Source organism: Nicotiana sylvestris, chromosome 5, assembly GCF_000393655.2.
Source record: "Nicotiana sylvestris chromosome 5, ASM39365v2, whole genome shotgun sequence".
Taxonomy (NCBI): Eukaryota; Viridiplantae; Streptophyta; class Magnoliopsida; order Solanales; family Solanaceae; genus Nicotiana; species Nicotiana sylvestris.
This window is the reverse complement of record NC_091061.1, coordinates 35,893,760-35,911,015: the sequence shown is the minus strand read 5'-3', so window position 1 is coordinate 35,911,015 and position 17,256 is coordinate 35,893,760. Positions and strand designations below refer to the sequence as shown.

The window sequence follows — 17,256 nt, the reverse complement described above, 5'->3', positions numbered from 1 at the left end:
CAAGAGAGATACCATGGGAGAAATAGACCTGTTGTTGGTCATAGGACCAGTCGAATTTCGAGTAACCTTCCAGGTGATCGACATGGACACATCCTACAATTTCCTCCTTGGCAGACCTTGGATCCATGCGGCAGGAGCCGTGCCTTCCACTCTTCACCAGATGGTGAAATTCGAGTACGAAGACCAAGAAATCGTGGTCCATGGGGAAGACGAACATGCCATTTACCGGGACCCATCCATCCCGTATCTTGAACCGAGAGAAGGGAGCGAACATACGGTCTATCAAGCTTTCGAGGTGGTACTGGCAGAGCAGCACGAAGAGGGAGTACCTTGCCCCCAGCCTTTCTTGTCTAACGCTTCGGTCATGGTGGCCAAAGAGATGATCCGGCACGGATTTAGGCCAGGGAAGGGACTTGGACGAACCCTTCAGGGAATAACAGAACCCGTTACTTTGCCAGTCATCAAGAAACCTTTTGGACTAGGTTTCAAACCTACTCCAGCAGACGAAAAATGGGCAAAGAAAAGGAGAAATGAGGGCTGGAAGTTGCCTCAACCACTGCCGGATTTATATGCGACTTTTGTCAGGCCAAGGTACGTTGAAGAAGAAGATGATGAGGTCTTCACAGCTGCGGAAATCGAGGAAATATGTGGGGCGATGAGAGAAATGCTCTACGAGGTCCACATGGTTTAACCAGGTGAAGGCACAAGCACTGCTGAAATGCTGTACATGGGACCGAACGCCCAACTTCAAAACTGGGAGGCCACGCCATTCCCGACTAGACGGAAGTCCGGGTAGTCCTGTCCTACCACCTTTCCTGTATCACAAGTTATCTCCGGGACATAACTTGAACGTTTTCTTCTTTTTCAATTGTTGTTTTGAATTCCTAGTTGTAAACGTTGTTGTCTTCCAATTTTCCAAAGAAAATATACAAAAAAAATCATCATTGCTTTCCTATTCTTTCTTTGTTCTGATTTTTATTAGTTTTCCTTTCATCTTCCTTTTCAGTCCTAATAATGCGGCTTTAAATATGACATGCTTGCGGACTTCACGCCCAGATCACAATGAGCTATTTAACTGCGAATTAATGAACCCAGAACCAGAATATGATGCGGAAGAGGCTTTTAGGGAGATAAACCGAGAGTTGGAATATTTCGAGAATAAACCTAAGCCAAATCTGAATGACACTGAACCGGTAAATTTAGGAACCCCGGAAGAAATCCGGGAGACCAAGATAAGCATTCACACGGACAAGAAAACGCGAGAGGCGATAATTCAACTTCTTTTTGAATTTAAAGATGTGTTTGCTTGGTCATATGATGACATGCCGGGACTAGGTGTTGATCTGGTGGTTCATAAATTGCCGATTCATCCTGACTGTCCTCTAGTCCAACAAAAGCAACGAAAGTTCAAAACTGAGGTCAGTGACAAGATTAAAGAGGAGATCACCAAACAACTGAAAACGGGAGTGATTCGGGTAGTCCATTATACAACATGGTTGGCAAATGTGGTTCCAGTACCAAAAAAGGACGGGAAAACTCGAGTATGTGTAGATTACCGAGATTTGAACAGAGCAAGTCCTAAGGATAATTTCCCGCTGCCCAACATCCACATCCTCGTTGATAATTGCGCCAAGCACGAGATACAGTCTTTCGTAGATTGTTATGCTGGGTATCATCAGGTACTGATGGATGAAGAGGACGCCGAGAAAACTGCCTTCACCACGCCTTGGGGCACCTACTGTTACCGGGTCATGCCATTTGGTCTGAAGAATGCTGGGGCTACTTACATGAGGGCCATGACTGCCATTTTCCATGACATGATGCACCAGGAAATAGAGGTGTACGTGGACGATGTGATAGTCAAATCCAGGACGCAGGATAATCACATCCAAGACTTGAGGAAATTCTTCGAGAGGCTAAGGAAGTATGACTTGAAGCTAAATCCAGCCAAATGCGCTTTCGGAGTTCCGTCGGGCAAACTTTTGGGTTTCATCGTAAGCAGGAGAGGTATCGAGCTAGATCCAACTAAGATAAAATCCATCAGAGATTTGCCTCCTCCAAGAACAAAGAAAGACGTGATGAGTCTGTTGGGCAGGTTGAACTACATCAGTCGGTTTATTGCCCAGCTGACAAGCACGTGTGAACCCATATTCAAGCTGTTAAGGAAAGATGCGGCGATTAAGTGGACAACAGAGTGTCAAGAAGCCTTTGATAAAGTCAAAGAATACCTTTCGAATCCCCCAGTCTTGGTCCCTCCAGAACCAGGGAGGCCACTTTTCTTGTATCTGACAGTCTTGGAGAACTCTTTCGGTTGCGTCCTCGGACAACACGACGTAACCGGAAAGAACGAGCAAGCAATCTACTACTTAAGCAAGAAATTCACCGGTTACGAAGCCAAATACACTCTGCTGGAAAGGACATGCTGCGCTCTCACATGGGTTGCACAAAAGCTGAGACATTATCTCCAAGCCCACACTACATTCCTCATAAGCAGGTTGGATCCTTTGAAGTATATATTTCAGAAGCCAATGCCTACTGGGAGACTGGCTAAATGGCAAATCTTGCTTACGGAATTCGACATAGTTTATGTCACTCGCACGGCAATGAAAGCCCAGGCGTTAGCAGATCATTTGGCCGAAAATCCGGTCGATGAGGAATACCAGCCATTGGATACCTACTTCCCAGATGAAGAAGTAAACACCGTAGAAGTGATCTCGGAGGAAGCTCATGTTTGGAAGATGTTCTTTGACGGAGCCGTGAACGCCAAGGGTGTAGGGATTGGGGCAATTTTAATCTCGCCTTCCGGTCAGCATTATCCCGCCACAGCTAGACTGTGTTTCTTTTGCACAAACAATACAGCTGAGTATGAAGCCTGCATTATGGGCATGCATATGGCAATCGATCATGATGTCGAAGACTTACTGATTATGGGAGATTCTGACCTGATCATCCGGCAAGTCCAAGGTGAATGGGAAACTCGGGATGTCAAACTTATCCCATACCGACAACATGTGGAGGACCTCAGCAAGCGCTTTACCTCAATAGAGTTCAGGTATATTCCGAGGTGTCACAATGAACTGGCAGATGCACTTGCTACTCTGGCTTCTATGCTACCCTACCCGGGCAACGCCCACGTCGATCCTTTGGAAATCCAAATCAAGGAAAGACACGGTTACTGCAGTGTAATCGAGGCGGGATCAAATACGCAGCCTTGGTACCATGACATCAAGAGGTTCCTGAAGACGCAAGAATACCCCGAGCACGCTACTGGAGATCAAAAGAGGACCATTAGGCGACATGCAAGTGGTTTCTTTTTGAGCGGTGAATTGTTATATAAGAGGACTCCGGACCTCAATCTCCTAAGATGTGTCGATATCGAGGAAGCGAGAAAGATCATGCACGAAGTACACGCAGGTGTGTGCGGACCTCACATGAACGGGTATGTCTTAGCGAAGAAGATCCTTAGAGCGGGTTATTACTGGATGACCATGGAAAAGGATTGCTTTAGCTTTGTCCGGAAGTGTCATCAGTGTCAGGTGCACGGTAATTTGATTCATGCACCTCCCACGGAACTGCATCCCATGTCCGCACCTTGGCCATTTGTCGCTTGGGGCATGGACGTCATTGGACCAATTGAACCAAAGGCTTCGAATGGACACAGGTTTATACTGGTTGCCATCGATTACTTCACAAAATGGGTAGAAGCTGTCACTCTCAAGTCGGTCACCAAGAAAGCTGTAGTGGATTTTGTACACTCAAATCTTATCTGTCGCTTCGGTATTCCTGCGACCATCATTACAGATAATGCAGCAAACTTGAACAGTCACTTGATGGGAGATGTGTGCGAGCAATTCAAGATAACACACAGGAATTCCACTCCTTATCGGCCAAAAGCCAATGGTGCTGTGGAAGCTGCAAATAAAAACATCAAGAAGATTTTGAGGAAAACAATACAAAGTTCCCGACAGTGGCATGAGCAGTTACCTTTTGCATTATTGGGGTACCGCACTACGGTACGCACATCGGTGGGAGCAACTCCTTATCTTTTGGTTTATGGGACCGAGGCTGTAATACCGGCAGAGGTAGAAATTCCTTCGCTTCGAATCATTGTCGAAGCAGAAATCGAGGACAACGAGTGGGTTAAGACTCGGTTAGAGCAATTGACGTTGATTGATGAAAAGCGGATGGCTGCAGTTTGTCACGGACAGTTATACCAACGAAGGATGGCCCGTGCTTACAACAAGAAAGTCCGACCCCGGAATTTCGAAGTAGGTCAGCTGGTACTGAGGCGTATTCTGCCGCATCATGAAGAAGCAAAAGGAAAGTTTGCCCCAAATTGGAAAGGCCCATACATTGTAAGGAAGATACTGCCGCGAGGAGCATTGTATTTAGGTGATATCGAAGGAAATGACCCCGACACAGCAGTAAATGCAGATGCAGTCAAGAGGTACTACGTCTAAATCATACTCCAGTGGTCCTGACACATTTGAAAATGACGAAGGGTTTATTCCCCACTACTCCCCAAACACTACCCAATCCTCTCTACAAAAGAAAAAAAAAAGAAAAAAAAAGAGCAAAAACAGAACATTGATTGAGGCCTGAACTACGTTTGACTTGATTCTGAAAGGATACGTAGGCAGCCTCTCCCTGAGGTTCAGTCACACCAACAATAAAATCCCATTCACTTTGATCGGGGCACGTCGAGCAGTTGAGAAGTTAGCATCATTACCTCTCTTTACCAAGCACAAGCCTTCAAATCAATTACCAAATATGGTGGGGAATCAATAAGCGTCACAAACGAAGACCATCACACTCTGAATTGAGAGAGATAAAATGAGAGAGCCTCAGCGGTGAAAACCTTCGGGCACCACGAGGCGACGGGAGAAGAGAAACCAAAATGAGAGAGCTTGTTTAGTAAAAACTCGTAAAGAGTGCTATCAAGCGATGACAGGAAGAGAAATGAGAGAGGTCAGCCAGCGAAAACCCGCAAAGGGCGCTGTTGGCCGAAAAGGATGACGCCATCCCAAGAAAGTTTCGGCAGAATGCCACCAGTTTGGAATCACAGATCCGTTCTGGTTCAGGAAAACGCAAGCTCTTAGAAGGTCAGACGTCCAGTCCAAAGAGCATGTCATGTCATTTAAAGCCAGCGTTATCTTCCTCAGATAAGTTTTCCTCGTCCCGAGAAAGGTGTTCCTTTTCTGATTTATTTTCCCCTTTCTTTGTTTCTTTTCGAATCCCTTTTGCATTTTAACCCCGAGTTCAGGACACACCGGAAAGGACAAGTGGCAGGTTTGTTTGCGCGGAATCCCGTCTCATGAAGGAAAGCACCTTGTCTCGTTGATATGATTACCCAAGGATGATGAATCATGACGTTTAATGGTGTTCCGGAGTAAAGGAAAAAGAGAGAAATCTTGAAATCTTCCCCAGCAAGTCCACCTTCGGACAAATCCCCACAGAGTCTCCCCCTGTACAAATCCCCACAGAGTCTCTATTGTACAAGCTCCCACAGAGTCTCCCCAATACATATATAAAAAAAAATGCAATGGAATCTCCCAAGCACATCCCAGCGAATCCTATTGTAAATATTCCCCAACAAGCTTACCCCAACAAATCCTAGAAATCCCGCTTTGAAATAAATCCCCAGCATGCCCCATTGTACAAAAATCCACACAAAGAATCCACTTTGTAAATATTCCCCACAGAGCTTCCCTTTTGTACAAATTCCCACAAAATACCTCCAATAAAATCCCCGTTGAGAACCTCCAAGCAAAACGGGACACACAAAAAAAAAGAAGAAGAAAAGAGAGCCTTACGAAGCAAGTCCTCGCAGAATCCGGAAATACAAGCCCGAGCAGTCTAAAGGTTTCGCCATTCGAATCAAATCGATGGCGGGACTTCGCAACATAAATAGAGACGCGACAAAGCAATTGGGAACGATCAAGGTCGCCGAACCGACCGTCATTTCCGAACTAACAATTGTTCTTTGTCTGAGAAGTTGAAACAGGTTTTAATCCAAGACAACCGTGCAAGAAGCAGGTGTCGCCCAAAGAAGAAGGTACACGGGTACAAGAAACATTTTGGCAATAAGGAATTCTCTCAAAAGGTAAGTTCCCGCAAAACTCCCTTTTATCTTCTATTAAAACAAAAAACTCAAAAATAGATCGTGTAGTATTCTCGAGCTTTATCCCCAGCATCAGCATTAGGGTTTTAAACCCTAAACTGAATTTTCTTTCAGGCAGCATTAGAGTTTTAAACTAAACTGAGCTTTTCCATGCAATCAGCATTATGGTTTTAAACCCTAAACTGAATTTTCTTTCAGCCAGCATTAGAGTTTTAAACTCTAAACTGAGCTTTTCCATGCAATCAGCATTAGGGTTTTAAACCCTAAACTGAATTTTCTTTCAGCCAGCATTAGAGTTTTAAACTCTAAACTGAGCTATCCCATGCAATCAGCATTAGGGTTTTAAACCCTAAACTGAACTTTTTCCTTTTCAGCCAGCATTAGAGTTTTAAACTCTAAACTGAGCTTTCCCATGCAATCAGCATTAGGGTTTTAAACCCTAAACTGAATTTTCTTTCAGCCAGCATTAGAGTTTTAAACTCTAAACTGAGCTTTCCCATGCAATCAGCATTAGGGTTTTAAACCCTAAACTGAATTTTCCTTTTAGTCAGCATTAGGGTTTTAAACCCTAAACTGAACTTTTTCCTTTTAGCCAGCATTAGAGTTTTAAACTCTAAACTGAGCTTTTCCATGCAATCAGCATTAGGGTTTTAAACCCTAAACTGAATTTTCCTTTTAGTCGGCATTAGGGTTTTAAACCTTAAACTGAACTTTTTCCTTTTAGCCAGCATTAGAGTTTTAAACTCTGAACTGAGCTTTTCCATGCAATCAGCATTAGGGTTTTAAACCCTAAACTGAATTTTCCTTTTAGTCGGCATTAGGGTTTTAAACCTTAAACTGAACTTTTTCCTTTTAGCCAGCATTAGAGTTTTAAACTCTAAACTGAGCTTTCCCATGCAATCAGCATTAGGGTTTTAAACCCTAAACTGAATTTTCTTTCAGCCAGCATTAGAGTTTTAAATTCTAAACTGAGCTTTCCCATGCAATCAGCATTAGGGTTTTAAACCCTAAACTGAATTTTCCTTTTAGTCAGCATTAGGGTTTTAAACCCTAAACTGAACTTTTTCCTTTTAGCCAGCATTAGAGTTTTAAACTCTAAACTGAGCTTTTCCATGCAATCAGCATTAGGGTTTTAAACCCTAAACTGAATTTTCCTTTTAGTCGGCATTAGGGTTTTAAACCTTAAACTGAACTTTTTCCTTTTAGCCAGCATTAGAGTTTTAAACTCTGAACTGAGCTTTTCCATGCAATCAGCATTAGGGTTTTAAACCCTAAACTGAATTTTCCTTTTAGTCGGCATTAGAGTTTTAAACCTTAAACTGAACTATTTCCTTTTAGCCAACATTAGAGTTTTAAACTCTAAACTGAGCTTTTCCATGCAACCAGCATTAGGGTTTTAAACCCTAAACTGAATTTTCCTTCTAGTCAGCATTAGGGTTTTAAACCCTAAACTGAATTTTTCCTTTTCAGCCAGCATTAGAGTTTTAAACTCTAAACTGAGCTTTTCCATGCAATCAGCATTAGGGTTTTAAAACCCTAAACTGAATTTTCCTTTTAGTCAGCATTAGGGTTTTAAACCCTAAACTGAACTTTTTCCTTTTCAGCCAGCATTAGAGTTTTAAACTCTAAATTGAGCTTTCCCATGCAATCAGCATTAGGGTTTTAAACCCTAAACTGAATTCTTCCTTTGTTCGGCGTTAGGGTTTTAAACCCCAAACCGAACCTCTCCCCAGCTAGCCGGTATTAGGGCTCCAATCCTGAACTAAGCATTTTTATCTTCATTCATCAATTTTATGAACTTCCTGGCGAATAATTAACGAAATTTTCCTAGTGAAACTGGGGCAGAAAATTTCGTTCGTTTGTTTTCTCCCGCAGGTCTAACCTCGAGCCACATGGATCGAAATGACCCACGAGATGAGTCCCAGCTCGGAATCAAAGAAGAAAAAGAAAAAAGGAAGATGTTCCGAGATATCGGAGTAAATGGAAGGCAGATTAACTCCAACATTTGATTAAGGTCCTGAACCCTGCCAATCGCATCTCACTCAGTATCCCAGAGATTAAACAAGTCACCGCAACTCGCAAGCATCAAGATTCAGATCGGAGTCTACAAGCAGAATCAGCTAAGACCCAAGATCAAGTCGCAAAAGAATCATAGATAGGAATCTTGTAACTAGCAGTTGACATGCATATAAGTAGTTAGTTCAGTTTTCAATTTTCCTTTGGTTGTAATAAGGCGGTCAGTGACGCAGCAGTGACAACAGCAACAGCAGTAACAGCAAGCATTGCAATCCCATGGTAGTCCCAGCTACCAAAACTTCCCGAACTACATTGACCTGATTCCTGTTTAGCCCAGGATATGTAGGAAATCTTTGAAGCAAGATTCGGTCAGATCTTTCAAAAAATGCTTCATACGGAGTGGTCTATAGGCAAAAATCGCTCATACACGCTCACTTGATCTTTGCACGAAAACCCTTCGTGTTTCCGAACAAAGAGGGGCAGCTGTGAGCACGTGATTTTTGCTTCACACGACAATCGCTCCAAAAAGAAATAAAAAATATATAATTGGCCCCGCTGTACAATTTCGGATTTCTGTGCGGCACCTTGTGGATTTATTTGTGATTTTGGCCCATTCTTATTTATTTACTTTATTAAAATAAAGTTCAAAAAATATATATGTGTCCTGCGTAATTCAAACCGTAATTCGGTCATTAAATAGAAAATCGTGAATAGGCATTTTTCGTCCGTGATTTTGTTTGGTTTGACTTTACCGGTTTTGAAATACTTTAATATGTGTAATAAATACGTTAAGTATTAATTAATGTTGTTTAGTTTTATTTAATTAGGTTGTATGTTTAGGAAAATAATAAAAAAAAAAATAATAAAGAAAAGAGGTTAAAACTCATTTTAAGTGAACTTGGGCCAATTCCCATTCTTAAAATCGGAGGCCCAAATGAACAGCCCGAGCCACCCGTCCAAACAGCCCACCCCCAGGCCATAAAACGACGTAGTTTAACACCAAAACTACGTCGTTTCGATGCCAATCCATCACAACCGTTTAAACCAAGCCGATCCAACGGTCCGGATCTTTCACCCATAACCCCACTACCCGACCCGTTACCCGAACCAATTCTTACCTACTAAGCCAAACGACGACGTTTCGTTTAAACCTTCAGATCCAAGCCGTCCATCTCGTCTCATCCAACGGTTGAAATCAATCCACCCATTCCATATATAAGCCTCCTACCACACCCTGCCCCCTATCCAATACCCCAGCTTCCGTCTTCACCTCCTTCCCCACGAAACCCTAGCCGCCCCCTTATCCCTCGCCATTAATCCCGGCGGCATGAACGCCGATGACCTCCGCCTGAACACCATAGAACCCCCTCACCGCCCTGAACATCGATCTGTTGGCCGTTTAGTTCGAATCCCTTCCCACCTTCTCGAATCTTCATTTGAAGATTCGAGTCGGAACCCGAGTTACACCAATCGACCTCAACTTCGCACCAGACAGTCCCCAGACCCCCCTCGTGACCAAACCATGCTTGGTTTGGTCCGAATCTGACCAGGGAAGCACGAATCCCGGATCTAATTTTTGGAACTTTGAAGGTCTTCGTCGATGGTCCGTGTTTTGTTCAAACTAAAAGATTAAGGTCTAATGGACCTTAATCGAAGTGTTTCTCATCTGAGAAACACTTCGATTAAAGCCCGTTCAGCCTTAAGAAAGGTCTGTCCGAATCCGAGTTAAGGCTTTTGATTTTTCGAGATTTGAGGTGAGTTTTGATTTTCTTTGCTTATTTATGTTAGTCCATGTTCGTTTAAAAGGTCTGTTCAGGTTTTGTTTTTAATCTGTGTTTTGAGTTTTATCAACTGTTCATGTCCACCTCGCCTGAACCTTTGTTGTTTGATTGAGTCTTTCTTCTAATTGTTCTGATAATTTGTATGTATGTATTTGTTGTGCAATTAATTGAATTTCAAATATGAACTGACCAACTGTTTCCTCCCATGTAATTTTGCTTAGTCAGTACAATTCGAATCATGTGTTCGATACTGTTAAATGTCTGACTTTGATCTCGATTGTATGAGTAATGCTAATAAAGTTGAGTCGAACATGTGTCGTCAATTAGTTTCAACTGTCCGAACAAGAACAAATCGATTTGCTTCTGTTGAACATTTGCCTGAATCAATTAAGAACCAAGTCCTGTTACTTATAGTTGTTAATATGATTTCAGAAACCTAAGGCTTGATCTGTAATTGAAATCTGAGTTGATAGCATGTGCACTTGTGCATAGCATGTGCATTGTGCACTTGTGCACAGCATGTGCATTGTGCACAACCTGTTTTCCTGCATAAAAGGGCATTCAATTTTAAAATGGTTTGACAGCATATGCTGTCAGATATATTCTACTGCCCATGCTTACTTTTAGTTAATAAAATAGGAAAAGATAAGTCTGCCAGGGGATATTGATGGGTTTAATACTTATTTAGCTAAAGTTGGAATTGAAAATGGAAGGCACATGGGAGGGGTACTGTGATTTCTGAAAATAGGCTGTTTAAAAAGAGTAGGATAGAGGCTTATAAAAAGAGGGGATAGACATACAGAAAGGGGACTGGGCTTTAAGAAGAAAAAAAAAATAAAGGAAAGGGGAACACACTGTGAGGAGTTTTGAAAGAGAAAGCTGGATAGACATACAAAGAGATACAGAAATTATACAATCTACAATCAGAAATTGTTTCTTCCTATTTGTTATTTGGGTTTTCAGTTGTTCAACTTGTTGAAATCGATTCTGATTCTTTGAAGTTCCAGTGGTGTCTATTTAGTCAAGTGTTTTCCATTGATTTACTACTGGTTTGGTCTGCTTGGAGTTCTGATTCTACTCCACTGGGTGTTGCTCTCATTTGGCTATTTCTTTCTATTGGCCATAGTTGCATTTCTGCACTTGAGCCTTTTCTGCTGTTCGCTTTGTTTGCTGCTGCCTTGTCCTGCTGCTATTTGCTAGTCCTGTTTCTTTTGGCTGCTGATTTCCACATCTTCCTTTTCTTCTCCTTTGCATTTTCAGCATTTCCAGGTACACATTTCAAGTCCCATATTGATGTAACTGAAACAGTTTGAAAGCATGAAACGAAAAAGGGTGAAGATGTTCAAGTATTCGTTGTGATATTCATAGTACATTAACAGGCCTTGTGGAAATTGATTTAGTTTATGGTTCAATAGTTCAAAAGAATGTACTGATAGCCGACTGAGTTCACCCCTTTGTATTTGAGCTCGATAGTTGTCTGTTAGTATAAGCATGCGTATTTCGACTTTACACAATACTGTTTTCTGTTTCATTTAGTTTTTTTTTTAGTAAGACTAGTCCATATAAGTTTATTTAAGTTCAATACAAGAAATGCTCAGATTAAGCGTTGTATTTCGCTAACTTGAATATGATTCCTTGTCAAATTAAAGCATTTTACTTCGCCAGTCATCCTTTAACCTAGTTCAAATAAGTTCAGTTAAGTTCAAATTAAGAAATGTTCGGATTAAGTATTGCATTTCATCTATCTCATATGTAATCTTTTGTTCGACCAAATCATTTTCGTAAGGCATGACGTTTTTTTTTTACTTTAAAAGTAATCAATCAGAAATTGATAGGAGTTTGGTTTAAGCCGAAGTATATACTTCAATTAGCATACACTTTCCTTTCTTCTATCTCTGGAAATAAAAATAATAGAAATGTAGTCACTGTAGGATACCCTTCTAAAAATAATGAGACGAGCCTCGCCAAATAAAAATACAAATTGCGGGGCCCTCAACAACTAATCATAATATTTAGAATTCGGGCTAGGCCATTTAGTGAATCTCATGGCCTTCTCAAAAATAATAACGCGATAGACTTTTTCAGGCACGGTTTAAGTAAATTATGTTTTTAAATTCGGGTGCACATTGATGTGACCCAAATCCAAATCCCAACGGAGTCAAAATGTGTTAACAACTACGGGTGCATTGATTGTGATGTGGTTTGAGATGCATTTTTACGACGTTGCAATTCTATAAAAATAAATGATAATGATAAAAGCGGTTTAAACTTAATAAAAGCACATAAGTCACAACATGTATTTAAATCAGATATTTAGCCATTATAACAATTTAAGCGACCGTGCTAGAACCACGGGATTCGAGGGTGCCTAACACCTTCCCTCGGGTCAACAGAATTCCTTACTTAGAATTTCTGGTTCGCAGACTTCATTTGGAAAAGTCGAAAATTTCCTCGATTTGGGATTCAAGATAAACCGGTGACTTGGGACACCAAAAGCCAAACCTTTCCCAAGTGGCGACTCTGAATTAAATAAATAATCCCATTTCGAATATTGTCACTTTAATTGGAAAAACTCCACCCGCGCATTTCTAACCCCTCGGGGCGGGCGCGCAAAAAGGAGGTGTGACACATACGCTGGTACACTGATCTTCAGTATATTATGCTGGACCGGTCCCTATTGCAACAAAATAGTGACTATTTTTCAATGACTTTGCAAACGCTGGAATGACCCGTCCGAAAACTGACTAGCCCGTACTATTTATGTTTAGTTAGAAGGACCAGATGTGTTTGGTTGGTTATTAGATTATACTCATTAAGTTATGCGAAATTATTGAGCGGAAGAGGATGAGCAATAAGAATCGTAATACGGAGATTAAAGTTATTAATTACCGCATAATAACTCATTCATTACTATTCACACATAAATAATTCCTACATGATATTTTTCTCACATAACTAACATAACATGTAAACGGAACTACCAAATATTGTTTCTGGAAATTGACAGCTTCTCCACTCAGACTAGAAGTTAATCAGAAACTAATGGTAGAGAGTAGCTCACCTGTATATAAGCACGTTAACTACTAAAGTAATTAAGCTACTTCTTTCTAGAGTAAGGCGTCTTATTACTTTAACATATAAATGAAAATAAAAACCAAGATAACATATAATACTATAAAACATTAAAGAATTCGTAATTGTTTTGAATAAATTTGACAATTCTTTTTTTTAACTACAAAAATTGCACATCATCTTTACGAATGCATCTATACATATGGTATGCGAGAAGGCAAGCTAAAGCAAAAAGAGAGATGCTGAACTGAACAATCTGTTAAACAAATACTGATCGATGCATGCAGACTGCAGTACTATTACTCGGCCATACTGATGCATTTATGTTTCTTTCTACTTCTCAAGCAACTTCTCTTCCAACAACATACATTACAAATATGTACAAAAGAAAAGAGAGGCAACCGATGGTACATACAGTAATGGAGAGACCCAGTGAATGTGCTAAAGTCGCATATATACCAGTTACAAATGCAATTACCACTGCTAACATTGCCAGAAGCTGCAACAGACTTGCGACTCTACTGAGAGCCCACAGAATTCTCAAATCCTGATAGGACGTTGGTCGATGATTTATTGCCATGATGAAGTAGCTGAATATAGCACCAGCTGAGCATGCAAAGGCAATGACATCCGTAATAACAAATACACGGAACGCTGCTTTTCTTGTTAGAATCGCCATCCCTTCATTAGGGCTATTTGAATCGCTGTCAAAACCTCCTGGCAATGTGAAACCAGCGGCAAAGGTGACTGTAACTAATAGAGTGGCCACAACTAGATGTATTTGAGCTGCCGACATGATGCCTTTGATTTCTGTTTCACGTTCCTTAGCATGCTTCAAATTCTCCCTCTGTAGATAAATTTCATCCGGTGTGTTCACCGGAGTTTCACGTCCTCCCAATCGACCAATGTTAGCAAAATCGCGATACATGCTGTCACTGATAGTTTCCTTGTTTGTCGTCCTCTTTATGCAAGACAATGCTACGTCAAGCGGAGTCTGGTTTTCTTTGTTAAATGACATCTTCTTTGCTCTGGGATTTTCTCTTAATTTCACAGGCACATGGGCCCAATAAATAGAGGCGGCAAGCAAATGGAGAGGAGTGTTGCCATCATTATCTGCATCGTCAGCAAGGCTATCCCACTTCCTGGACTTCAATAAGGAATTAACTAACATATATTGATTGTTGAATATGGCAACATGAAGAGCATTTTGGTCTCTGCTATCAAGCATTTCCCAGCAATCAGGGCAGTACTTTAATAACTCATTTATCATGTTTTCATCACCTGCACTGGCTGCAATGTGAAACGTTGTCGTCCAGCGATTTTCACTGCCTGCTGGAAGGTAGGCTAAGGATTTCTTCCACTCCAGCATATCAGAAACTGCTTCTTTCAATCCTAGATAAACAGCATAGTGCAGCGAATTCCAACCACTCACGTCAGCTTCCTCACATAAAGATTTATTCCATTGCCATAGTAATCTCGCGCAATCTGGATATATCAAATATCATGATGATGATGATAAGGAGTTAATTCATCACAAATTGTGAGATCATTCAAAGCGCTTATCACTACTAGAAATCCGGTAAAAAGCGACCAAAGTTGGTCGCTTATAGGCCTAAAAGCGACCAAAAAGCAACCAAACATGCCTGGTCGCAATATTGCTGGTCCCTTTATTTTAGGGACCAAAGTTGGTCGCTAATTAGCGACCAACTTTGGTCTCTAAGGTAAAAGGACTAAATATTCTGATTTGACTTTAGTGACCAACTTTGGTCGCTATATTAATTTAATAATATAAATTTAGCGACCAAAGTTGGTCTCTACATATGAAATACGTTGTTTTTAATTTATCATTAATCATTAGAAAGCGACCAACTTTGGTCTCTAATCCAAATATTATATTTTAAAATCTGGACAATAGAGACCAAAGTTGGTCGCTAAATTCAAGAATTTAATTTTTTTTAAAGATAAGCGACCAACATTGGTCGCTATATTTCCAGAAATTGTATTTTTTTAATAGAAATCTGGGCAGGTAGCGACCAAGGTTGGTCGCTATTGCCCAGAAAATTATTTTTTTTATAGTGAAATGTGACCAAATAGAGACCAAAGTTGGTCGCTTTTCTTGGTATATTTTTGGCAGAAACTTCCTGTTTTGGCAGCTACACCACCTGCCAGCTTACCAAACATCCTAGACAGGCATTTTATGCCAGTAACAACAACAACAACAATTAAAAGCAACAATCAATAGAACTAACACATTAAGCTAACAAAACTAAGTTAACGCTTATTACAAGCCCATTCGAACTAAAAAGGACTAACACAATAGAACTAAATTTTTTTGTCTAGTTCAAAGTATATAAAGTACTCAAGGAGTGTTCTTTCAGCATCCTCGTCCGAAAGTTGGATTGCCTCGCCCGATTCATTAGGTGGTTGACTGCGTATGAATTCCCCCACGTCAGCTGCATGTGAAGCGAACCTATATGAAAAATTATATATATTGAATTAGTATTTCAAAATTTATATAAAAGTAAATCAAAATACTTAATGAAAAGTAAAAAACTTACATGTATATAGTCGAGGCTCGACCCTCCTTTATGAATCAGTCTCTTTCTTCTTCTTTACAATACGAGTTTCATTGAATAGCTCATCTTGCTTCATTGGCATCATAAAGCTGTCTGGTGGCTTTGGTGATTATCCTCGTGGTACTATTACTCGGGATGAACTTGGATACAATGAATAACTTGGATACAGTACCTGACAGGGTGTGTCTTTGATCAATTGTTGATCTCTATAGCTACAATGATAATGAGAAGACAACGACATGTGTTTCAAAATAGTGATGGTATAGGTAGAATTTAACATTTCCTAAGTAGATAAAAGAGGTTATAGAGGAATTCTATACTTCACTTTCCAAGAGGAAAAGAAGTTTGATTGATAGTACAACGTTGATGAAGACGGAATGTTTTCCGTTGGTCATGGCAGTTCCCATAAAGCGGGGATCATAAGACTCTATGATGACAAAGATTATAGGAAGTTTTGTTCTAAACTTTCTTCCAAGTCTGATCCGTACAAGCTTAATATAATATTGGTGATATTTCTTCGGATTCAGACAATGATTTGACCGACAAAAGTATAGAAATGCTCTTAAAAAGAATTAAAGGTAAAATGTTTTTCTTGGTAGAGAAGGATGCTGGAAAGTTTTTACCTTTAATTCTTTTTAAGAGCATTTCCATACTTTTGTCGGTCAAATCATTGTCTGAATCCGAAGAAATATCACCAATATCACATTAAGCTTGTACGGATCAGACTTGAAAGAAAATTTAGAACAAAACTTCCTATAATCTCTGTCATCATAGAGTCTTATGATCCCCATTCTATGGGAACTGCCATGACCAACGGAACACATTCCGTCTTCATCAACCTTGTCACTCTCAATTAAACTTCTTTTCCTCATGGAAAATGAAGTACAAAATTACTCTATAAGCTCTTCTTTTATCTACTTAGAAAATACTAAATTCCTACCTACACCATCACTATTTGAAACACATGCCATTGCCTTCTCATCATCATTGTCGCTAATGAGAAGAACAATTAAAGGCACACTTTGCCAGGTACTGTGTCTTAGTTATTCTTGGTGGAAGTTCTATTGCATGTCTAATAACGTCATCAACCTCTTCTAATAATCCTCCGGCAATCTAAAATTCCAAAACATAAACTAAAAGTTCAATTCATATCCTAAACCTTCAATTCATATCCACAAAAGTTCAAGTCATATCCTAAAGGTTCAACTCATATCGTAAAAAGTTCAAGTCATATCGTAAAATTTCAATTTATATCGTACAAGTTCAATTCACAAGAACAAAACCTAAAAACTAAAAGTTCATCAATTCTTATCCTACGAGTTTAAACATAAACTAAAAGTTCAATTTATATCCTAAAGGTTCAATTCATATCCACAAAAGTTCAAGTCATATCCTAAAATTTCTATTTATATCCTAAAAATTCAACTCATATCCTAAAAGTTTCAATTTATATCCTACAAGTTCAATTCACAAGAACAAAACCTAAAAACTAAAAGTTATATTCATATCCTACGAGTTTAAACATAAACTAAAAGTTCAAGTCATATCCTAAAGGTTCAATACATATGCTAAAGGTTCAATTTATTTCCTAAAAGTTCAACTCATATCCTAAAAGTTTCAATTCATATCCTAAAAAGTTCAAGTCATACATAAAAGCTTCAATTTATATCGTACAAGTTCAATTCACAAG

General features: G+C 40.0%; 1 protein-coding gene across 1 annotated transcript; it reads right to left on the bottom strand.

The window, feature by feature from the left end:
• Positions 1 to 13,272: 13,272 nt before the first annotated feature.
• LOC104241964 (protein ACCELERATED CELL DEATH 6-like) lies at positions 13,273 to 14,359 on the bottom strand. The gene has a single exon (XM_009796939.2). The coding sequence runs from the start codon at positions 14,357 to 14,359 to the stop codon at positions 13,331 to 13,333; it is 1,029 nt and encodes a 342-aa protein (XP_009795241.1). The 3' UTR covers positions 13,273 to 13,330.
• Between the last annotated feature and the right edge of the window lie 2,897 nt (positions 14,360 to 17,256).

Bases quoted from the DNA above. Each gene is read 5' to 3' on its own strand.
- LOC104241964 (XM_009796939.2), bottom strand. From the start codon at position 14,359: ATGCTGGAGTGGAAGAAATCCTTAGCCTACCTTCCAGCAGGCAGTGAA.